Genomic DNA, 25,902 nt, shown 5'->3' on the forward strand with positions numbered 1-25,902 from the left:
CCCCGAGCTGCAGGACTGTGAGGACCCTGGCCTCTCTAAAAAGCTCCTAGATAAGTTCTGGAAGCTCCCAGTGGATAATCCTCATGGGAATAGCCTGCCTGGCTCCAGCCAGAATTGGGATGACATTTCCTCTATACCACCAGCCCCCACCTGTCATCTTCCCCCAACCCAGGTCTGCCTTGGCCTTATGGGTACAACTCAAAAAATTAAGACTTTCCAATTTCAGAAGCAATTAGTCAACATGTAAGCACAGTTAGGCTGTTCAACATAGGGCATGTGCTCAAATACTTTATTAATGATTTTCTTGAATCTTCTTGATCTATATATGCCCTAGTCTATCTGGACAATGTGGCACCCCCTTCACTCCCTTCATGCATTGTGAAGGTTAAGGAGACGCTAGGTAAAGTGGGGGCTGAGGCCATACAGGTTGTTTATTTTAACGAGGTCAGCTTGTGCTTATCACGCAGTGGCATTGACATTTAGAAACTGGGGGGAGGGGAGGGAGAGGAAATATCTAGAAAGTGAGAATCTAAGGAAGGAAGAATTCTATTTCATTTCCATATCATGAGCCTTCATCCTCCCTAGGAAATTTCTGGGCATAGGAAGGCAGATAAGTGGAATTGTTAGGATCTGTAGCCTGGCTCCTCAAGGGAGAACAGGAACCAAATTAACTTCAGGGCTTAAACTAAGATGACAATGTTCCTGACTTCATGAAACAGGCCTTGGTCTGAATCCTGACCATTCACCAGCGGTATGACCCTGTGTTCAATACTCCTTTATCCCTGGGATGAGAGGACACTAGCAAGGCATCTGACTCACCTTCAGAAGCTTTCCAATAGGATACGCCAACAGCATGAAGACTGACAGGGTGAGAAGCCATGTTCTTGAGTGTAATGACCACTGTGTCAAAAACTTCGGCCCGGATGGTAGGACCCAGCAGACCTGCAAGAACAGGATGTCCCTCAAAGGTCACTTGGAGAGCAGCACTCCGGAAAAGCTGGTATTATGAAAGTGATGGCCAAAGTCATGTCCCTGTGATTATTGATAGAAAGTAGTAATTGAATGAATAAATGCATAAACTGCCATCACCAGCTCAGTGTCATGATTCTTCTGAGGATAGATTTCTGGCAATTCATTCAGTTGAGTTCCTACTATATTCTAGGAACTGTCCTAGGCACTGGAGACACAGGAGCGAATAAGACACATCATGAAAATTATATTCTACAGAATGAAATCAGGAACATAAAGAAATAAGAACTATTCTGTTTGTGGTCAATGCTGTAAAAGATGGTAGTGAGCTAGAAAATGCCGAAGCAGGAGATACAAGATCCTTTAAGTATAGGGGTCAGGAAGGGCATGTTTGAGGAGGTGGAATTTGAGCAGAGATCTAATTAAAAAGCAAGATTTGCAAAGATCTCATAGAATAACATTCAAAGCACATGAAACAAATGGAAAAGTCCTGAGACAGGAATAATATTGACATGGTCGAGTAAGATGTGAACGAGCAGGGGAATAATAGAAAATAGGGTTATAAAGGCAGGGAGTGAACGTAACATGTAGGACTTTGTAGGGCCCAGGGGTTTGGATGAATTTGGAATTCATAAGAAGTGAGCAGACTTGGGACTTATTTTGGATGAAGAGTCAACAAGACTTGCTGATGGACTGGATATTAGAGATAGGAAAAGAAAAAAGAGAGCAGCTAAGGATGATTCCTGTGCTTTGGGCTTGTGTAACTGGGTGGCAGTCATGCCAGGACACAGAAAATTAAGAGGGAAACCAAATCAAGACTTTTGACTTACACACATATTAAGTATAAGATACCTACAAAATGATTTGAGTGAACTGGATTCAATGGGACAAAAACATAAAATAGACTTATTTTGCATAGTTTTTAACTGTGTTCTGTGCAGTTTCCCTTCTAGCACTTTGAATAGTCTCCAAATTTCTCCAGTAACCTTCACATATCAGCAGTATCATATTAGTCCAGTGATACCAGTCTAGACCAATTAGTCCAGTCTAGTAAAATATCAAACGTTTGATGTCTCCTGCAATTTAAGGGTCCTTCCCTCCTTCAGCTAAGTCCTGACAATTTCAGAAACCTATGTTCTCATCTTCCTCTCCTAACCCTCCTCCCCGACTCACCTTACTGCCTCTGGGCCCTCTAAGGTTGGAGCTAGTGAGAAAAGGACAGGGGCGGAAAAAGAGGCATGATTGTTCTCGGAAGGAACAGTGATAATGTGGCTTTGGCACCCCTGGTTGTGGGACATGCCAAAATTCTGTGTCTTTCATCCTTAGGGAATTTATACGAGTTCTTTGGAGACTCTCTGTCTTCCAATCATGCTCTCTCCAGCTGTCACTTGTATCTCTCTTCTCAGTTTTTGCTTCTGACAATACAATCACAGAGACCTTTTCTGGAGTCACCCAGCCCTGGTAGGAAGACATCCTGGGCAGGATCTTCTCAAGTCAAATCTTGTCCTATGACCTTGCTCATCTCACACCTAACAGCAACAGTGCACTTAGCTTCAGCTATAACCCACAATCCTTATGATGACATCAGGGGAAGTTCCCCAAAGACTCTGGCCTTGACAAATTTTCCAGATAAAAACCAGGCACTAGTCAGAGTCTTACAAGCTCCACAGGTGTTATGTCAAGCCTTCTAAGTGGTTCTCCTAAGGCCTCCTTCACTACACCTTGACATGAGGATGAGGCCTCCCTCCCCTGTGGGGTGGAGGATATACGAATCACCAAAATTGGTTTCCAAAGAAATCCTCAAGTCTACATTATTTCATAAGTTTCTAGTCTTCTTTTATATAGGCTGGAGGTGCATGATGGGCTAAGGGTTGTAGAACCAATTTGGGGATACCAGCTAAACAAGTCCTAAATATGAGGACTGATATTTCTCTTTAGAATTGGGGGGGGGGTGCTTGTCACCTAGAGCTCTCAGAAATAATTCTAAGGTAGGAGATGTCTCATCTTAATATCCTGTTACATTCTTACTTGATATCTAAGTGGGCATATCAAGTAAGCAGTGTGAACTGAAGATATAAACCTGGGAGTAACTGGTATAGAGATGGTGTCTTAAAATCTCTGTACCAGATTGGATAACATCAATCTGGATAACTGGATAACATCAGCTAGGGATAGAAGCTAAAGAGAAGATACAGGAAGCCCTGGTCCGAGACCCAGAGGACTCTAACACCTAGAGTACAGCAGAGAAGGAGGGCCTGGCACAAAGATGGAGAATACTCAGTGTATTTCCCTGACAGGTGGTAGTAAGGGAAGCCTAGCCCTCTTCAACTGTAGCTGGAAGACTGGGGGGATCCTTGCCAGGACACCAGACACAGATATTCAGTTTCATAATACACAGTCAGTGTTGTTTCCATTACCCATCCATGGTGGCCTGGGCTTGGCAATGTTGAAAAGGCGATCTGTAAACTCTACAAACACAGTCTTTCTGTACATGACTGATGTGTTGAATGGCAAAGATCTTGGCACCCCAGGGGATAACCTGTGTGAAGAAAGGAAAAAGTCATTCATTTTGGTGACCTTCTTTGAACCCATTTTGAAAAGCAGCTGAAAGTAAAGCTTCTATCCCACTCTCCTCTACTGTTAACAAGGCAAATTGGAAATTGTGTATAAGCCCCTGCTATAGGCTGAATGTTCATGTGTGCACAAAATGGGATTACTGACCTTAGAAAAGAGACTTCGGAGAGATCTCTCACCTCTTCCACCACACAAAGGTACAGTGAAAATATGGCCATCCATGAACAAGGAACAGGGCCCTCACCAAACACCAAATCTACTGGCACCTTGATCTTGGACTTTCAGCCTCCAGAACGACGAGAAATAAATGTCTGTTGTCTGTAAGCCACCCACTGTGTGGGGTTTTGTGATAGCAGCCTGAGCTGAGACAATCCCTAATATCTATAAAACCAAAACACTGTTTTCAAAAGTCACCCGGGGGCGCCTGGGTGGCTCAGTTGGTTAAGTGTCCAACTTTGGCTCAGGTCATGATCTCGTGGTTCGTGAGTTTGAGCCCTGCATCCAGACTCTCCTGTCAGTGCAGAGCCTGCTTAGGATCCTATGACCCTCTCTCTCTCTCTGCCCCTCCCCTGCTCATGCTCTCTTTCTCAAAAATAAACATTAAAAAAAAAGTCATCTGAGGGGCACCTGGGTGGCTCAGTCAGTTGAGCTCTGACTTCAGCTCAGGTCATGCTCTTCCAGTTCAAGGGTTCAAGCCCCGTGTTAGGCTCTGTGCTGACAGCTCGGAGCCTGGAGCCTGCTTCAGATTCTGTGTCTCCCTCTCTCTCTGCCCCTGTTCCGCTTGCACCCTGTCTTGCTCTATCTCTGTCTAAAATAAATAAGCGTTAAAAAAAATTTTGAAGAGTCATATGATACATTAGGTGCCGTTTGATAAAATAAATCATAAATTGGTACATATACGCTACATCAGCAAAAATTCCTTTGCCAAAGCAGGCACTACATGGTCCTTCAATTTCATCTCTAAAAGAGGGTGACTTTAAATAAGTTGTATTCAAATTTTGTCAGTATGTACCTCAAATTATACTTCCCTTCTTAGGGATACCAGGAATATCACAGAGAAAATTACTGGTTCCCGACTGTTTCCTCTCTGTACCTGACAAGTTAGGTTGTCGTGTTCTGGGGCCCAGTCTAGGTTAAGTGATCAAAATGACCAATGTGAATCCTAGTGAGAAAGGTTCCAGGTGAATGGTTGAAAATATGTAGTGGTTGAAGGTGACTAGTGCCACTCATTTTCACACTCAGAGTCATTGGGCAGAAACCATACGCTCCGTGCCACTGTGCCATCACAAAACACATATGAGAAATGAACATGGAAAAGGAGATATACACTTAGATATGGAGAGGTGTTATTTCTTTTTCACATTTGACATCAGATTTCAATCTCCTACATTTGAGGAATAATTAAAAATGACCTCTTATGGTTAACTGTTCACAACTGCACACTAGGTCACCCGATGCCCCTTTCTCCACTTAAAACCTGACTCTTGTTTTCTTGTAACACTGGAAAGGAAACAGCTGCGGGTCCCTTACAGCCAAGTGGGGGTGTATACACACAAAACATAGTGGGTGGCATCTCCGTACACCATGGTTTGGATGGCAACATCTGGCTTGGTAAACAGGATAGAAAAGGGTAAGAAGAGAGAAGGAGGTCTCATTATAAAAGAAACTCAAACGCACTCCAGCGTCCCCCCCACCCCCGTGGTTGAAACTGCTGAGTCAGCAGCCCCGTGTGCTCTCTGCCAGGTGTCAGCAGCTGGAAGCCGACTGTGGGAAGGAAGGTCAGGCACTACCCATCCATCCCCTTCCACTTCCTGGCTAAGGAGAAGATTCAGGGAATTGGGGTGAATAGCTGGACAGGGACAGGAACGTAGGCTTTCAGACCCAGGCCCTTGGTACTCAATGTTCACTTAACCCATATGTTGTCAAACTCATTTCTTGGTCATCTTCATAAACTTGCAATCCGTGACGCAATACTTCTTCAGTCCGAATAATGTTGGAAACAGTTCAGTTGCCATGCATAAGTTTCCTCTGCACAACATTTTCTGACTTGGTTGTGATTACGATGAGAGTTTTCATCTATCACTCCACCAGAGTGTAGCACACTCCCTGTGGAGCTGAGCTTGGGGTGAATGTGTCAGTGGGGCTTATGAACTGTCATTTATCGTTCATGCTGCTTCTCTTCACCTGGAGCTTACACAACTGCCTCTTTCTAAATGTAATAATTAGGTCAATGCTTCTTGATTTATTTTTAAAAGATAATACCAACACAGTAATAAGACCAGGGTGAAATAGTGCAGTTCTAACATCCCAATCTGAAAGGAATTTTCTTCTATATTATACAGAGGAATCTAGCATTAATAGACACTCAGAAGTAGCGTTTGGTGTAAGCATTTAAGGATGGGCAGAAGGTTTGTGTGTTGGACGCCAAGGACCTCCAACACAGAATATTTTCAGCTTCAAAATTAAAAACAATTGTGACCTCGTGGCGCAATGGTAGCACGTCTGACTCCAAAATTGAAAACAATTTTCTAACGGGGCACCTGAGTGGCTCAGTCAGTTAAGCATCTGACTCTTGATTTCGACTCAGGTTATGATCTCATGGTTTGTGAATTCGAGCCCTGCATCAGGCTCTGCACTGATAGCACGGGGCCTGCTTTGATTCTCTCTCTGTGCCTCTCTCTCTATCTCTCTCCTTCTTTGCCTCTCTCTCTCAAATTCAATAAATAAACATTAAAAAAAACAATTTTATAGGATAAATGGAATGATTAATAACATAACAATAGCCAGTACTGAATGTTATAGTGGGATGATCCACGTTAGTTTTCCAATTGAATACGCATAATAAAGAATGATTTTTCCCTGTCACTGTAAAATTGAGATCTGCTATCTTTAACATCTTTAAAACTATGGATGCCAGATGCTGGTTGGAGCAGGTAGTTGAGAGATTCTTCTTGGATTATTATAATTAGCACAGGAGTGACGCAAGTAGCTTGGAACAGGGTGCTCACATATGCCACAATCTGGCCAAAAGGCCTGTGGACACCTCCCAAGGTCACAATCACATCTATATGTAGGTCTTTTTCTTCTGTGTGTGTGTGTGTGTGTGTGTGTGTGTGTGTGTTTTGAGCAGTTCAAGGAACTTGGTAAAGGCAGTATGGTCTTGGTCAGGAGTTGAAATAACCTCACATCCCTGAACAGCATAGTATTCCTTAGCTTTGGGCTTACTAGAATCAAAGTGTCCACTGGCTAATTCAGGCAAAAAACTTTCCCTCTCTCCTTCTGTGTATCCTATAAGTGGATGGCACCTGCATCAGCACAGGCTTTGCTCCAAAGATTACGAACACATTCATCCAGAGGCTGACTCAGAACCACAAGGCAGTATTTCAGCTTCCTGGTGGGAAGCAGGGGTTCCACAGGGCAGAGACACGTTCTGCATCAGACTGCTGGCCTACTATGGCAGGTGGTGGGGCACACGTGGTTTCTTATGTCTTGTTTGCCCTCACAGGCTTTTGAAAAGCAGAAGATTGTGAGAGGTGGACATACTTGGTATGGGGGACCACTGAAGAAGGAACCCCAAACACAAACCAGTAAAACCAGTAAGATACATACTCCCCTGTTACAAATAACAACAACGAGGATCAAAGTGGAGGAAAGGACAGGCAGCTTTCAATTGTGAGTAGCAGCATGCCTGGAGCAAAAGCCACGCCACACCGGGGATTACCAGATGCGAAATCAATGACTAGGTGTCTGGCATTTATTGCTTACCTATTCTTTTTCTCAATCCAGTGCTGAAATAACAAAAATCTCAGTGTGCCTTTCAGGAGCAGCAATACCAGAGAATTGTTCATTCCCATATGAAAATTTGCTTTTTCTTATGAAGGATTTAGTGACAATGCTGAGGTAGAGAAGGAAAATGCTATCTAAAAATGGTGATGGGGGCATCTGGCTGGTTCAGTCAGTGAAGTCTCTGACTCTTGGTTTTGGCTCTGGTCATGATCTCACGGTTCGTGAGTTTGAGCCCTGCATTGGGCTCTGTGCTGACTGTGCAGAGCCTGCTTAGAGTTCTCTGTCTCCCTCTTTCTTTGCCTCTCCCCCGCTCATTCTCTCTCTCTCTCTCTTTCTCTCTCTCAAAATACATAAACTTTAAAAATGGTGAATACTGGGGCGCCTGGGTGGCGCAGTCGGTTAAGCGTCCGACTTCAGCCAGGTCACGATCTCGCGGTCCGGGAGTTCGAGCCCCGCGTCAGGCTCTGGGCTGATGGCTCAGAGCCTGGAGCCTGTTTCCGATTCTGTGTCTCCCTCTCTCTCTGCCCCTCCCCCGTTCATGCTCTGTCTCTCTCTGTCCCAAAAATAAATAAACGTTGAAAAAAAAAAAATTTAAAAAAAAAAAAATAAAATAAAAATGGTGAATACTGCTAAATAGGAAAATCGGTGATCTATGGGGATTTTAAATTTTTCCCATTTTTATTTTATTTAAAAAAATTTAATGTTTATTTTTAAGAGAGAGAGAGAGAGAGAGAGAATGAGTGGGGGAGGGGCAGAGAGAGAGGGAGACACAGAATCCAAAGCAGGCTCCAGGCTCTGAGCTGTCACCACAGAGCCCCATGTGGGGCTCAAACCCACAAACTGCAAGATCATGACCTGAGCCGAAGTCAGACGCTTAACTGACTGAGCCACCCAGGCGCCCCAATTTTTTCCCAGTTTTAAAATTGTAGTAAAACACATAAAACATAAAATTTCCTCTTAAACATTTTTAAGTGTACAGTTCAGTGGTACTAAGTAAGTTAATATTGTTGTGTAACCATCACCACCATCCATATTCATAACTCTTATCTTGCACAACTGAAACTCAGTATCCATCAAACAATAATTTGTCATTCCCCACTCTCCTCGGCTGCTGAAAATGCCATTTACTTTCTGTTGCTATGATTTGGTCTACTCTAAGTACCTCATATATGGTATTTGTCTTTTTGTACCTGACTCATTTCACTTAGCATAATGTCCTTAAGGTTTATCCATGTTGTAACATATGTCAGAATTCTCTTCCTTTTTCAGGCTGAATAATATTCCATCATACGAACAGATCACATGTTGTTTATCCAGATGGACACTTGGGTTGCCTATGTTTTCACTATTGAGAATAATGCTGCTTTGAACGTGGGTGTACAAATAACTCTTCAAGATCCTGCTTTCAATTATTTTGAGTATAAACCCAGAAATGGAATTGAAGGGATTCTATGGTAATTTTTAAAAAGTTTTGAGGAGTCACCACACTGTTTTTCACCAAGGCTACATCATTTACATTCCCAGCAACAGTGCAGAAGTGTTCCAATTTCTCCTCATCTTCATCAAGACTTATTTTCTATTTTTTGTTTGTTTGTTTGTGTAATAGCCATCCTAATGGGTGAGAGATCGTATCACTTTATAGCTTTGATTTGTATTTCCCTGGGTGATTTTGAGTGTCTTTTCATGTGCTTATTGGCTGTTTGTACACCTTCTTTGGAAAAATGTCTATTCAAGTTTGTTTTGCCCATTTTTTTTCATTTTGACCATTTTCGAATTATGTTGTTTGCTTTCTTGTTGAGTGCTTTTTTAAAAAAGATTTTATTTTTTTAAGTAATCTCTACACCCAACATGAGGCTCGAACTCACAACCCTGAGACCAAGAGTTGTATGTTCTACTGAATGAGCCAGTCAGGCACCCCTTTCCTATTGAGTTTTAATGAGTTCTCCATATACAGGTTTCCCCTGCTATCCAAAAGTAGAGTGTGCCTATGAAACCTTTTGTAAGATGCGGTGGCATAAAACAAAGAAGCAATTACCATTTTGTATTATGGATGCTAATCCCTTGTCAGATATACAATTTGCAAATATTTTCTCTCATCCTGTGAATTCTTTTTTTAACTCTTTCGATACAAGTGTCTTTGATACACAAAATTTTAGATTTTCATTAAGTCCAATTTGTTTATTTTTTCTTTTTTTTGTCTGTGACTTTGGTGTCCTGTCCAAGCAATCATTGCCAAATCCAATGTCATGAGCCTTTTGCATGTGGATATCCAGTTTTCCCAGCGCCATTCTTGAAAAGACTATCTTTTCCCCACTGAATGATCTTAAAACTCTTGTGGAAAGGCATTGGACCACATATGCAAGGGTTTATTTCTGGACTTCCTATTCTATTGGTCTGTATCTGTGTGTTTATGCCAGTGGTACACTATTTTGAAGACTGTAGCTTTGTAGTAACTGTTGAAATTAGGAAGTATGAGTCTTCCAACTTTTTTAGGGTTGTTTTGGCTATTTGGGGTCCCTTGAGATTCCATATGAACTTTAGGATGGGTTTTTCTGTTTCTGCAAAAAAAGAAGAAGAAGAAGAAGAAGAAGAAGAAGAAGAAGAAGAAGAAGAAGATGAAGAAGAAGAAGAAGAAAGAAAAGAAAAAAAGAAAACTTTGGGATTTTGATAGGGATGACATGAAATCTGTAGATTGCTTTGGGTAGTATTGACATCTTAACAATACCAAATCTTTCATTTCATGAATGTGGGAAGTGTTTCCATTTAGGTCTTTAAATTCTTTCAGAAATGTTTTGTAGTTTTCATTGCAGAAGTCATTCTCCTTGTTAATTCCGAAGAATTTTATTCTTTCTGATGCTACTGTCAATGGAATTGTTTTCTGTATTGACTTTGTATCCTGCTATTTTGTTGAATTTATTTGTTCTAATAGGTTTCTTTGTGTGTGGAATCTTTAACATTTTCTACATAAAAAATCATGTCATCTGTAAACAGGGATCATTTTGTTTCTTCCTTTCTGATTTGGATGATTTTTGTATTGTTTTCTCATCTAATTTCTCTGGCAAGGATTTCTAGTACTATACTGAATAGAATTAGGAAAAGTCCTTGCCTTATTCCTGATCTAAGAGGAAAACTTTTCAGTCTTTTACCACTGAGTGTGATATTCACTGTGGGTTTGTCACATATGGCTTTTTTTTTTTTTTTTTTGGGACAGAGAGAGACAGAGCATGAACAGGGGAGGGGCAGAGAGAGAGGGAGACACAGAATCGGAAACAGGCTCCAGGCTCTGAGCCATCAGCCCAGAGCCCGACGCGGGGCTCGAACTCATGGACCGCGAGATCGTGAACTGGCTGAAGTCGGACGCTTAACCGACTGCGCCACCCAGGCGCCCCACATATGGCTTTTTATGTTGACTTCGTTTCATTCTATTAATAGTTGTTGGATGTTTTTTATTATGAAATGGTGTGGAATTTTGTTAAATGCTTTAGATGCATCAGTTGAGATGATAGTGTATTATCCCCTTTATTCTCTTAATGCTGTGTCTTATATTGATTGATTTTTGTATGTTGAACTATCCTTGGATTCCCAGAATAAATCCCACTGGCTCACCGTGTATAAATCTTTTCACGTGTTGCTGAATTTGGTTTGCTAGTATTTTGTTGAAGATTTTTGTATCAATGTTCATAAAGGTATCAGTCGGCAGTTTTCTTGTAGTGTCTTTGTCTGGCTTTGGTATTAGGGTAATTTTGACCTTAGAATGAGTTAGGGAGGGGCGCCTGGGTGGCTCAGTTGGTTAAGCGGCCGACTTTGGCTCAGGTCACGATCTCATGGTCCGTGAGTTCGAGCCCCGCGTCGAGCTCTGTGCTGACGGCTCAGAGCCTGGAGCCTGTTTCGGATTCTGTGTCTCCCTCTCTCTGACCCTCCCCCGTTCATGCTTTGTCTCTCGCTGTCTCAAAAATAAATAAACGTTAAAAAAAATTAAAAAAAAAAAAAAAGAATGAGTTAGGGAGTGATCTCTCCAATTTTTGGAAAGGTTTGAGGATTGGTGTTAGGAATTTAAAATTTTTTAAAAGGCAACATAACTTAAAAATCAGACTTCTGTTTTCCAGTCTAGCATGTAAGGAGTTTATAAGTCACCATTCCATGCTATCAATAAGTAAAAAGGTGAACAAATTGAAAAATCAACAACTCTTCTTAGGTCCATCAGAGAAGTGAAGTCACAGGGCAAATTGCTGCCTCCAAAATTAGAGATACTGGCTGGCAAACACAGAGTCGCAACTTACCAGGGCAGAACCCTGAGGCATAAATGTCTGTGGGAACCAGCGCTGAGGTAGGAAAACCTGAAGGTAAATTACGAACTACTGGAGACTCAGTGCAGGGTGTATGAGAGTTAAAAATCTCAGGGTGGCCTGAGGCCCCACATTTTTGTGCTTTTTACCTCTAGGAGTTCTACTAGGTCCTCATAGTGAATATCAGAAAAAAAAAAAAAAACTCTCCTCATGCTTTTAGCAGGGGAGGGGGAAATTATTTTGCCAGAGCCTAACACATTGCAATTTTAATCACAGCCTAATCCACCCGGGGGGAAGGGAAAACACAACATCAGTCTGCTTTAGCCTTCTACATGGAAGAGATACTCTCGCCTCCTCTAACCACCCTGTTCCACCTAAAGAAGAAAACTTAGAGGCAACGGTGAAGTTCACAGTCCAGAGACACAGGCTCACCAAAAGACTGAAACCTAATCATATGACTATAGAATGCATCCTCTCCCCCCCACACCTCACCACTACATTACTAAAGATCTCATTTTTCACAGTTCCTTTTACCCAGGACAGCATGTCCACTTTTGAACAAAATATTGTAAGCCACACTAAAGGGCAAAAAAACCCCAACACAGGTTGAAGAGACTGAACAAGAAGCAGAACTACAAATAGAGTCAGTATGGCAGGAATGCTGGAAGTGTTAGACCAGGGACTTTTTAAAAACTGGGATTAACATGCTGAAGACTTTAATGGACAGAGTAAACAGCATGCAAGAACAGATGGATAAGATAAGCATAAAAAAGGAAATTCTAAGAAAGAACCAAAAGGAAATGCTAGAGATCAAAAACACTGCAATGCAAATGGAGAATGCCTTTGATACATGCACAAGTAGCCTGGATATGGCTGAGGAAAGAATCTCTGAGCTTGAAAATATGACAGTAGAAGCTTCCAAAACTTAGAAGCAAAGAGAAAAAAGAAACTGACAAAAACCAGAATAGGATATCCAAGGACTGTGGGACAACTACCAAAGTTATAACATACACACGATGGGAATAGCAGAATAAAAAGAGAGAAAGGAACAGAAATAATATTTGAAGCAATAAGGAGAATTTCCCCCAAATTAATGTCATGTACCAAAACATATATCTAGGAAGCTCAGAGAACACCAAGCAGGACAAATGCCCTGAAAAAACTATCTCTAGGCATATCTTTTCAAACTTTAGGAAATTAAGGATAAATAAAACATCTTGAAAGGAACCACAGGGAAAACACCTTACCTAAAGAGGAACAAAGAAAAGAATTACATCCAACTTCTCCTCAGAAACCAGGCAAGCAAGAAGAGAGTGGAGTATTGCATATCTAAAGTGTTAAGAGAAAAAAAAAAAATCAACCGACCTAGAATTCTGTACCTTGCAAAATTATCCTTTAACAGTGAAGGAGAAATAACAACTCTCAGACAAACAAAAATTGACGGAATTTGTTGCCAGTAGAGCTGTCTTACAAGAAATATTACAACCAACTATTCAGAGAGAAGGAAATTAATGTAGGTCAGAAATCCAGATCTACATAAAGAAAGGAAGAGCACTGAAGAATGAAAAAGTGAAGAGAGTATCCACCACAGAAGAGGCACCAAACTACCAAGTAGACTAACTTAGCCAGTTGGTATTAGCCAGCCTCTGTCATTGCAACTCCAATCCTGCCAAAATGGACATATGAATGGAGGAGCCATACGGGAAGCTATGCATGGGTGTGACATCACAGACTCACCAAAGCTCAAATGTCCAACTTTCCAGCAACAGAGACCAACACTAAGCCCCTGATATGTCACAATTCCTCAAAGAAACTCTTCAGATAATTAGGGAGCCTCAATAAGCACCAATAAGCTCCCCCTAATAAACTTCCTGTGTGCGTGCACACACACTTTTTTTTCATTTGTGTGCTTATAAAGCTATAAAATCACCCAAGGAAGCACAGATGTTATCATTATTTGAACAACGTTTGTTGGAAAGACTCGTTTTCATCTGAGTTGTTTTCAGACAATTCACTGTGAGCTGTAAATCTGTGGAAATGCCGCTGCCCAAGGTGACAGATATAAGTAGCAGAACATTGCTCAGAACTACTGAAAACTTAACAGGCACCAAGGTGCTTTACAGTGAAAGGGCAGGTATGAATCTGTAAGACGTCTTTTGTGAGGCACGCAGTTACCCCCCACCCCCCAACGGCACAGAAACACTGTGGCGAAGGCAGGAGGAGAGAGCATCCAGGTACACGTGAGAGTGGAACCAGCCGGTCGGTGTTCGAGTTTGTGTCCCTGGAGCTCTGATGAGGCATGTGGCCCAGAGACGTATGTTTGAACGAGGCTGGTGTGAACTAAAAACGCAGACGGCGCAGACCTCGCACGTGAGTTTCCGGGAGTCACCCCGAGCAGCAACGGCGCAGAATGGGTGAAAGATGAGGGCCACACACAGACACAGCAGCCGGCCGCTCACAGGAGGAGGCTCTGTGAGCCCCAGACGATGTCAAAATCAAGACAGAAAGGATTCGCTGAGCAAACGAGCGAGATCTCCTTTTCAGAAGACACAAGGGTTTCAGTGAGCCCGCCCCTAATAGGTTGGCATCCGTTCACATGAAGTAAAGACTGATGGAGGCACGAGGAGAAGCTGGCCAACCTACAGTCACAAAGGAAGACCTGAGGACCTCCGAGGGATCCAGGGGCACACTGGCTAAAAACGCCCCTTGAAACCGTGCGTTGTTTGGAGTAGACCTGTCTCAAGGAGACCAACTGCGGTGGGGCCGAGGTGAGACTGACTTAATGCTCACCTCCCTAGCCTCCCTCCCCTCCCTCCCTTCCCAAGGAGCGCTGCATTTCACTGCACTCCAGGGTTTCCAGGACACCCAAGACAGCACGACGTCATGGGAGCAGCTCTGCCAACTCAGGGCCATGACAAATGACTTTCTGTACTGGCTGAGGGCCAGGGGCCAGGGTACTGATAAGGAAGCTCTCCCAGAAAAAGGAGCTGATTTAAGGAGGAAGGAATGAAGATCTGCATGGACCAGTGGGCACAAGCAGGCTGCATGAGCAGCTTGTCAGAGACCCATGTCATTCACTCCTGTTCTACTGATACCTCTACTTCAAGTCACACCCATCGCCATGTGAGGGATTCCTGATGACCAGTTGCTAGCAGAGGAAGAACCCTCAGCTTTATTTACAGATGGCTCAGCTTGATATGCACATACTAGCCAATGTTATCGAAAGGTAACATTTTGTGTAGAAAGAGAATTGGCCTGAGGTGCAAACATATACAGACTAATGGACAGCAGCAAATGGTTTGGCTGTCTAGCCAGGCGCCTAGAAGTAACAGGACTGGAATATCAGGGAGGAGGATATCTGGGGTAAAGACATATCAATGAGTGGGCACAAAACAGAAAGATCTTCGTGTCATACATTAATGCCACCATAGAGCTTCTACCCTGGAAGAAACACAAAACAATAATGTAGACAAAATGACTGGCAATTAACATCAGCCAGCCTCTGTATGGGCCACCACAGTGCTGGCGAAATGTGAGGTAAGTGGCGATGGGGGTAGGGGAGAGAATTTATGCATGGATCCAAAACCATAGGTTCCCACTAAGGCCAATCTACCTAGTGCTACCCCTGAAAGTCCAACTTGCCAGCAGCAGAAACCAATGCTGGGTGCCCAGTACTGCACTGTCCATCATGGAGACCAGCCAGCTCGTCAGTGGCAAGTTGACTGCACTGGACCCCTTCCATCCTAGAAGGGACAGCACTTCATTGTGATAGAGACATGTAAGTGTTTAGTCTTTCCTGCCTGCAAGTCCTCAGCCAGCCCTGCTATCTGAGCTGTTACAGAGGGTTCGATTCACTGATGTGGGATCCCTTATAACATCATGTCTGACCAGGTGACCCACTGTACGACAAAGTAGGTGCTGGAGTGGGCCCCTGACCATGACATCCATTGGGTTTATCACATGTTGCCACATCCAGGAGCTGCCAGACAGAGAGAGCAGTGAAGTAATTTCTTAAATCACAGCTAAAACTCCAACTTGGGGCCCTGTGAAGATGGAGGGCCAACTTCCAAGGTGCTGTACATGCTGTACATGCGCTGATGGTTCTGTATCCCTGGGCTAGGAACCAAAGAAGGGCAGCAAAAGCAGCTCAGCTTACTATCACCTCACTGTGACCCTCCTGGGGAATCTGTGCCACCCCTCTCTACAGCTCTGAGCTCAGCAGTGTAGAAGGTCCCCACAGCAGAAACGCTAAAGTCTCAATGAGTGAAAAATTGGGGGGCCACCTGGGGCTACTCATACCAAAGGGGCAACAGGCCAGAAGAGGAGTCCTGGGGGCATGATTACAAGGCGGGAAGCAGGGGTAGGGTACTGTCACACGCCAGGCAGAAATGTGCCCCTTCCCAAGGGCGGCCACCCTGCCTGAGAGGCAAGGTGCAGGCCCCTGGGACCTGGAGAAGCTGCCGCACAATACCAGTGAGGACGCGGCAGATGAGCAGATGAGCGGGTGGGGGCAGTGACGAAGACAGACAGGAACTGGTTCCAGGTTCCAGGGGCCACCGCCGGGCCTGTGGTTACGCCCCGCACAAGCTGAACCAGAAATCCCCTTTCCCAAAGCAGCCCGCAGGCCCTTCCCAGGGCAGGCCGCGCCCCCTTTTCGGACCAGCCCACAGGCCCTCCTCGTGGCAGGCCACGCCCCCTCCCAAAGCAGCCGGCAGGCCCTTCGAGGAACAGGCCAAGCCCCCTTCCTGGGAGCCGCCCCCCTACTCCCAGGATAGCCGGTGCTTCATGATGGATCAGGAGGAAGCAGAAAAGTCTGGCCCCGTTGGCCCAAATGGGGCAACTCAGAACGGTGGTTCTGGCTCCAGAGCTCCCGGTAGGGTCGGCCTGCACTGCTGTCCAGCTTCTCCCCGTGCCCACCCCTGCTTCTTCCCTGTCCTTCCCTTCCCTTCCCCAGGACTGGTCCTGTGTAGGCACACTCTAAATAAACTTCCTGCACGTTAATCTCTGTGGCACAGTCAGCTTCCAGGGAACCCAACCCCATGGTATTAACTCATATTTAAATGTGCTCTAATTTCATCCATCTCTAAAAATTTTCATGGCACTAGCTTCGTTATAGACCTACATGGTTTTTAGTCGTGTAATAACATTATCTGGTACCCATGTCATCAAGTGCACACCTCTCTTCAGTCCATTTGTGCCATCTCCTGGCCACTTTGACACTTACGTCCTTCCACAGTCATCAATCAACTCGTCCCTAATTTGTTCCCTTTTCGCTTTTTCTAAATTGTCTCCTTGGTTCTGTAGGGTCTATTCCACCCAGTTTCTCCATTTCAAGAGATAGGTATTTTTACATCCCTAGCATAGTGCTTCCACTTTAATATTTCTGACTAAAATGAAAATTTAAGACACAGAAAATGTTTACTAGATGAACAACTTGGAAGAACAAAGGGGGAACAGGATCAAGAGCACACAGAAAACACTTTTTTCTCCCTCTAAGGAAAGAGGCAAAAATCAGAGGCTGAAGAGATAAGTTTGTGGGACAGAGAAACAGAAGGCCTAGACCCTATTCCAAAGGAACATGATCCACAGTAGGGACACTATTCAAAGGGACACACCAGACATTCCTAAGAGCACTCGCACCATTCATGTATGTGATTCAGTTCTGAGATGAGCGTATATGGGACCATGTATAGCTCTCCAGGCTAAGACCTTTTCTATCAGAGTGAATAGTTTCCACCGAAGCAGAAACACGTGATGTATGTGCCTGTCTCAATTTCGGGGTAATCTGCACAATAAGTGACAAAATGTTCCAGGGTTCAAGGGTTTTACTCCTTCCTAACTTCTGTGGGATTTTGTTTGTGCATTTCCCTTGGGATTTCATATATAAATCTTGCCAAATATATTTGGCAACAATGTCCTTCACATGAACTGTTCTTTCACATTTTATCTAAAACTAATCGGAAAACCTATTATATTCCCTGACCTTTGCTTAGAAGTTGAGCAGCTGCAGGAACAGATAATATAAAACTGAATTTCCCCAGATGTTTATTTCAAAATTTGGCAGAGCTTGTCAGGATGTGTCCAGAGTCAGTTTATCCTGTTAATCGGTATCAAAATAATCTAGACTATAAAATAGTATCATCAAAATAAAAATTCTATTCACTTTTTCCTGGTAAAAATACATGTGACTGCCTACACAACAAAAGAAGGCTAGATAACAAGTACACCATTTTCTCCATTCAATTAAACTTTATACTATTATTCACTATGCCTCAGACTGCATGCTAGATGGAAGATACAATACAAAGTACAATGTATTGGGGCACCTGGGTGGCTCAGTCAGTTAAACATCTAGCTCTAGATTTCAGCTCAGATCATGATCTCGTGGTTCGGGGGTTCAAGTCCCGTGTTGGGCTCTGTGCTGACAACAGTCAGCCTGCTTGGGATTCTCTCTCTCTCTGCCCCTCCCTGCACTTGCACTCCCTCAAAGTACAAATTTCTTAATAATTTTTAACAATTCCAACATTAATGGATAAGTGGCTAATTGTTCAGTTACATATCAGGCCTCTACTTTAGGGTCATTAACACTTCACAACTGCAAGCCATATAAACTATAGAAAGTACTTGAATCCATTCCTCACATCACACACAAAAATTAACTCATTGTATTAAAGGCCTAAATGTAAGAGCTAATATTATAAAACTCTTGGGAGCAAATATGGGTATAATTCTGTGTGACCTCACATTTGGCAATAGTTTCTTAGATATGACATCAAAAGCACAAACAACCAAAGGGAAAAAAAATAGACGAATTGGACTTCATCAAAATGAAAAACTTTGTGCTGGGAGAAAATATTCAAAACAGGTACATCTGAAAATGTATCCAGAATATATACAAAATCCTTAAAACTACAAAATAACAAGACATACAATGCAATTTTAAAATATGCCAGCGGCACCAGGATGACTCAGTCGGTTAAGCGTCCAACTCCTGATTTCAGCTCAGGTCACGATCTCATGGTCGTGACATCAAGCCCTGCATTAGGCTGTGTGCTAAGCATCCAGCCTGCCTGGGATTCTCTCTCTCTCTCTCTCTCTCTCTCTCTCTCTCTCCCCTTCTCCCCAGCTCACATGCTCTCTCTCTTTCTTTCTCTAAAATAAAAAATAAAATGAAATAGGCCAAAGATCTGAACAGACATTTCATCAAAGAAAATATAGGAACAGCCAATCACACATGCAAAGATGCTCAGAATCTTTAGTTGTCAGAGAAATGCAACATCAAGTGTTATCCAGGATGTGTTGCAACTGGCACTCTCATGTGTTGTTGGGTGGGAGCAGAAAATGGTACAACCTTTCTAGAAAATCTGTTGGCAGTGTCTTACACTTAAACATGCATTTACCATATGATCCAGCAATTTCATTCCTGGATATTTAACCAAGATAAATGAGAACACATGTCCACACAAAAGCTTGTACAGGCATGCTCATAGCTGGTTTATTTATTATCCCCCAAATTGGAACTAATCCAAAGGTCCATGTGGCAGTGAATGGATATACAAATCGTGATATATTCCCATAACAATGGAGCAGTAAGCAGCAATACAAAGACTAAAACTACTTCGTGCACTAATCTGGATGAACATCCAAATCATGATGGTAAAGATAAAAGGCCAGACACTAAAGAGTGCATACTATATATTCTAATGATGTAAAAAAATTAAAAAGTAAAAAATGAATCCAGAAAGCAGCTTGCGGGCAAGGGCCAGATCAGGGTGGGGAGACCCACTGAAAAGTTGCAGAACGATTGACATAAATGTTCTACCTGTTGATTAAGGTGGTAATTACATAACTTATATGCACTTGTCAAAACTTATCAAACTGTACATTTAAAATCTGTATGTTTCATTGTATGTAAATTATACCTGGGGTAGGCAAAATTTTGTTTCCCTTAACCTTTGCTCTTTGGTGTTATGCCCATGAATATGTTACACGGCAAAAGAAATATTGCAGGTGGAATTGAGGTTGCTAATCAGCTGATCCTGTGAGGGGGACATTATCTTGAAATATCTGGATGGATCCAATACAATCATGAAAATTCTTAAACGTGGAAGAGGAAGGCAGAAAATGTCAGAAAGATATGGTGGAAGTCAGACAGATTTAAAGCATGAGAGAGACTTGGAACTTCAGAGAAGGGACTAAATTACAAATGAGTCTGGAAGTGGATTCTCCTCTAGTAACAAGGGCAGCCTTGTCCACAACTTAATTTTGGTCTTGCAAAAGATGTGGTATACACACACACATACACACACACACACACACACACACACACACAAAATGGCAATCAAAAAGAATGAAATCTTGCCATTTGCAACTACGTGGATGGAACTATAGGGTATTATGCTAAGTGAAATTAGTCAGAGAAAGACAAATATCATATGACTTCACTCATATGAGAAATTTAAGAGACAAAACAGATGAACATAAGGAAAGGGAAGCAAAAATCATATAAAAACAGTGAGGGGGACAAAACATAAGAAACTCTTAAATACAGAGAATAAACACAAGGTTGCTGGAGGGGTTATGGGAGGGGGGATGGGCTGAATGGGTAAGGGGCATTAAGGAAACTATTCCTGAGATCATTGTTGCACTATATGCTAACTAACTTGGATGTAAATTAAAAATTCATTAATTAATTTAAAAAGTTTTGGTCTTGTGTGACCCTGAGCAGAGCGGCTAGTAGAGTCCACCTGGCTTCTGACAAACTAAAACTATGAGATAATAAATGGGTGTTGTTGCAAGCTGTGAACTTTGAGTAATTTGTTACACAGCAATAACAAACTATTATGATACTCAAAGTTGATCCAAATACTAAAAAATAACTTCACAAGAAGATAAAAAATGTAATTAAAAATGATGCTCCTAAATGAAGTTGGTTATTTCAAAAAATTAATAAACTTGATAAGTCTCTAGCCAGACTTATCAAAAAGAAAAAAAGGACCCAAATAAATAAAAGCACAAATGAGAGAGGAGAAATGACAACCAACACCACAGAGATACAACTACAAGAGAATCTTTTGGAAAACGGTATGTCAACAAATTGGACAACTTGAAAGAAATGGACAAATTCCTAGAAACCTATAAACTACCAAAATGAAAACAGGAAGAAATAAAAAACTTGAACAGACAATAACCAGCAAAGAAATTGAATCAGTAATCAAAAATCTCCCAACAAACAAAAGTCCAGGGCCAGATGGCTTCACAGGTGAATTCTACCAAATATTTAAAGAAGAGTTAACACCTATTCTCTAACTATTCCAAAAAATAGAAAAGGAAAGAAAACATCTAAATTCATTCTATGAGGCCAGCATTGCCCTGATCCCCAAACCAGATAAATCCCCCACTAAAAAACAGAATGACAAGTCAGTATCCCCAGTATCCCTGATGAACATGGATGCAAAAATTCTCAATAAAATACTAGCAAACCAAATCCAACAATACATTAAAAGAATCATTTACAACACTCAAGTGGGATTTATTCCTGGGTGGCAAGGGTGGTTCAATATTTGCAAATCAATCAATGTGATACATCACATTAATAAAAGAAAGGATAAGAACCATGTATATGGTCTTCTCAACAGACACAGAAAAAGCACTTGACAAAGTACAACATCCATTCATGATGAAAATCTTCAGTGAAGGAGGTTTAGAGGGAACATACCTCAACATTTTAAAGGCCATATATGAAAAACCCACAGCTAATGTTATCCTAAATGGGGAAAACCTGAGAGCCTTTCCTCTGTGGTCAGGAACACGACAGGGATGTCCACCCTCATCACTGTTATTCAACATAGTACTAGGAGTCTTGGCCTCAGCAATCAGACAAGAAGAAGAAATAAAAGGCATCCAAATCAGCAAGGAAGAAGTCAACCTTTCACTATTTGCAAATGACATGATACTGTATATAGAAAACCCCGAAAGACTCCTCCAAATAACTGCTAGACCTGACATACAAGTTCAGTAAAATCGCAGGGTACAAAATCAACATACAGAAATGTGGTGCATTTCTATAGACCAATAATAAAGCAGCAGAAAGAGAAATTAAGGAATAAATCCCTTTTACCACTGCACCAAGAATAAGAAGATAACTGGGAATAACCCAACCAAAGAGCTGAAAGGCTTGTACTCTGAAAACAATAAAACACTGATGAACAAAATTGAAGACATCACAAAGAAATGGAAAGACATTCCTTGATCATGGACTGGAAGAACAAATATTGTTAAAATGTCTGTACTACCCAAAGCAATCTACACATTTAATGCCATCTCTATTAAAATACCAATAGCAGAGGCACCTGGGTGGCTCAATTGGCTGAGCATCCAACTTCTGCTCTGGTCATGATCTTGTGGTTTGTGAGTTTGAGCCCCACATCAAGCTCTTTGCTTGACATCTCGGAGCCTGCTTGTATTCTCTGTCCCCCTTCTCTCTGCTCCTCCCCAACTTGTTCTCTTTCTTCTCAAAAAAAAAAAAAAAAAACATTAAAAAATGCCAATAGCATTTTTCACAGAGCTAGAACTAACCTAAAATTTGCATGGAATCACAAAAGACCCCGAATAGACAAAGCGACCTTGAAAAAGAAGATCAAAGCTGGAGACATCACAATTCTGGACTTCAAGTTATATCACAAAGCTGTAGTGATCAAAACAGTATGGTACTCACACAAAAACAAACACATAGATAAATGGAACAGAACAGAGAACCCAGAAATGAACCCACAACTATATAGTCAATTAATCTTTGACAAAGCAGGAAAGAGTATCCAATGGGAAAAAAGACAGTCTCTTTAACAAATGGTTCTGGGAAAACTGGACAGCGACATGCAGAAGAATGAACCTGGACCACTTTCTTACACCAGACACAAAAATAAATTCAAAATGGATAGAAGATCTCATTGTGAGACAGGAAACCATCACAATCCTAGAGAACTCAGGTAGTAACCTCTTTGACATTGGCCATATCAACTTCTTACTAGATACCTCTCTGGAGGCAAGGGAAGTAAAAGCAAAAATAAACTACTGGGACTATGTGAAAATAAAACGCTTCTGTATACTGAAGGGAATAATCAATAAAACTAAAAGGCAATCTATGGAATGCAAGAAGATATTTGCAAATGACATATCATATCTCATAAAGGGTTAGTATCCAAAATATATAAAGAATTCATCAAACTCAACACCCAAAAATGAATCATCTATTTAAAAAATGGGCAGAGGACATGAATAGACATTTCTCCAAAGAAGACATCCAGATGGTGAACAGACACATGAAAAGATGCTCAACATCACTCATCATCAGGGAAATACAAATCAAAACTACAATGGGATATCCCCTCTATCAGAATGGGTAAAATCAACAACACAAGAAACAGCAAGTATTGGTGAGGATGTGGAGAAAGGGGAACCCTCTTGCTTTGTTGGTGGGAATGCAAACTTGTGCCTCCACTGTGGAAAGCAGTACAGAGGTTCCTCGAAAAGTTAAAAATGGAACTACCTTATGATCCATGAATCACCCTACCAGGTATTCCCTTAAAGGATACAAACGTACTAATTCAAAGGGATACATGCACCTCGATGTTTATAGCAGCATTATGTACAATAGCCAAATTATGGAAAGAGCCCAAGTGTCCATTGACTGAGGACGGGATAAAGAAAATGTGGCATATATAAACAGTGGAACATTACTGGGCCGTAAAAAGAATGAAATCTTGCCATGTGCAACGACATGGATGGAGCTAGATAGAGTACAATGCAAAGTGAATCAGTCAATTAGAGAAAGACAAATACCATACGATTTCACTCATATGTGGAATTTAAGAAACAAAACAGATTAGCAAATGGAAAAAGACAAACCAAGAAACAAACTCTTAACTATAGAGAACAGATGGATGGTTAGCAGAGGAGAGGTGGAAGAGGGGTGAAACAGGTGATGGGTACTAAGGAGGGTACTTGTGATGAGCACTGGGTGTTATAAGGAAGTGTTGAATCACTCTATGGTACACATAAAACCAATATTACACTGTATGTTAACTAACTGGAATTTAAATCGAAACTTTAAAAAAAAAGAAAAAGAACAAAAATCATGCTCCTAAATGAAACCAAAGAGGATATTGCAAGCTATTAAAACAATGAAAACTTTGTGACATAACCTGTGGGATATGGAAAACTTGTTCTCAGAGAAAAATATATAGTTTTAAATGCCTTCACTATTAAAAACAAAAGACAAAAAATATGTTACTTTTCCTAAGATATTAGAAAAAGTACAGCACAATAAGCCAAAAGAAACAAAGAGATCGGTCATAAAGATAAAATCTAAAAACCAATCAAACACTAAAAAATAACTGGGAAGAACAAAGAAACTTAGAGGCTCATCTTCGAAAAGACCATCACCAACAACAAAATAGACAAATCCCTTGAAACCTGTTTATGGAAAAAAGATAAACAGCAGAGATATAGGAATTTAAGAAAAATAAAGGGCCCATAACTATAGATAAGGTGGTGTAAAAGAATCCTGAGAGAACGCTCTATGCAATACAGTGGCAACAGAACTGAAAAAATAAAGGAAGTGATTACCTGGGGAGATATAAAATTATTAAATCTGACTACAAAAAAAGTTGAAACTTGATCTGACTAATTATTACAGAAGAGCCTCAAGAGATGATTAAAGATATTGCAAATGTCACTTGGACCAAAGAAAAAGATGGAGCACTTACCAGTTCATCTGATAAAGCCAATACAATTTTAATCACAAAACCTAAGAATAGTAAACAATAAAGCTATAATCAGAGTCACAGGATAAAGGCAGACAGTGTTTACCTCTGCTGCCCTCTGCTCTGTCGACTGCCCTATAGAAGGGTGCTATAAAGGCACACAGTATTTAAAGAAATATTAGCTCATAGAACCCAGCGATAATCAAGTTATATGAACATTAGATTGTAGTCCAAGAATGTAAGGGTATTCAGTGTCAGAAAATCTATGAACATAATCCATTTATCAATCAACATATTAAGAAATAAAATTTAGATGATGCTAGATGCTGAAGTCACTTCTAATAAAAGTTTTATGGCAAATTGGAATAGAAGTAACAACGACCATTTATCCAAAACAAACAGCAAATGTTATTCCAAACAGCAAAACATTAAGACTATTTCAAGTAAAATCATGGAGTGGTGCTTTCATTACTAATATTTAACATTTTCTTGTATTTTCTAATAAATTCAAGAAGAAGATAAAAAAAGAATTGGCTGGGGCGCCTGGGTGGCGCAGTCGGTTAAGCGTCCGACTTCAGCCAGGTCATGATCTCGCGGTCCGTGAGTTCGAGCCCCGCGTCAGGCTCTGGGCTGATGGCTCAGAGCCTGGAGCCTGTTTCCGATTCTGTGTCTCCCTCTCTCTCTGTCCCTCCCCCATTCATGCTCTGTCTCTCTCTGTCCCCCAAAAAATAAATAAACGTTGAAAAAAAAATTAAAAAAAAAAAAAGAATTGGCTATAAACATTGGAATAGAGCTATAATCTGTCTCATTTTGCTCATTTCACATAAGATTCAATATTGTAGTGTAAAATTACTAGCATTAATAAGAGAATTCTCTAAGGTACCTAGATTCAGTGTGAATATAAACAGATAGAAAGGTGACTTTTTATATGCCCTTCTGGTCCCAGGATTATGGCCAAAGGGATATCAGTGTCACCAGGAATAATTTGGAGGTTGCCAAGGACTTATTTTAAAGTGTTTTCAAGTCTGACCGAGAACGCTGACAGTTGGGGAAAGGAAAAAAACAAAAAACAAAAAACAAAAAACAGATAGCTTTTCTCTATTCTGATACTAAACATCAAGAAATAGAAATAGGAGAAAAAATTTTTATTAACAATAGCAAAATGTATATAAAATGCATAGAGATAACTGTAATGATAAATTGCTTCTGTTTATTATATTCATAAAATTAATGTAGAAGTTTAATAAAATTCTAATTAAAATCACAACAGGACTCTTAACAACAGGACTTCTTTTTAATTGGAAAAATTTTTAACATTTTTACATAGAGGAATAAAATGCATAATAAAATGCTAAGAAAGGTAAAAAAAAAAAAAAAGAGCAGCAAGGACTGAGTCCACTAGCCAGGTATTAGAAGATTAGGCATTTTATTCTTCCACTGTAATCAAATCAGTATGGTGTTGGCATAGCAAGATCAAAGTTAGTTCAATGCATCCAGAAATAGATACTAGTATATTTGAGAAT

General features: G+C 41.2%; 1 protein-coding gene and 1 pseudogene across 4 annotated transcripts in view; both read right to left on the bottom strand.

The window, feature by feature from the left end:
* F8 (coagulation factor VIII) overlaps window positions 1-25,902 on the bottom strand; it is a 130,643-nt gene that overhangs the window by 99,497 nt on the left and 5,244 nt on the right. For 3 of the 4 annotated variants that reach the window (XM_045472199.1, XM_045472196.1, XM_045472200.1), the window contains 2 exons: window positions 3,387-3,508; window positions 820-942 (listed from right to left, as the gene is read on the bottom strand). In XM_045472199.1, the coding sequence (XP_045328155.1) occupies window positions 820-942; window positions 3,387-3,508 (245 nt within the window). Of the gene's footprint in view, window positions 1-819; window positions 1,033-3,386; window positions 3,509-25,902 lie in introns of those variants that run through there. The other variant, XM_045472198.1, reaches the window with a different exon arrangement.
* Window positions 6,212-7,391, bottom strand: LOC123595187 (annotated as a pseudogene).

Source organism: Leopardus geoffroyi, chromosome X (genome assembly GCF_018350155.1).
Source record: "Leopardus geoffroyi isolate Oge1 chromosome X, O.geoffroyi_Oge1_pat1.0, whole genome shotgun sequence".
NCBI lineage: Eukaryota > Metazoa > Chordata > Mammalia > Carnivora > Felidae > Leopardus > Leopardus geoffroyi.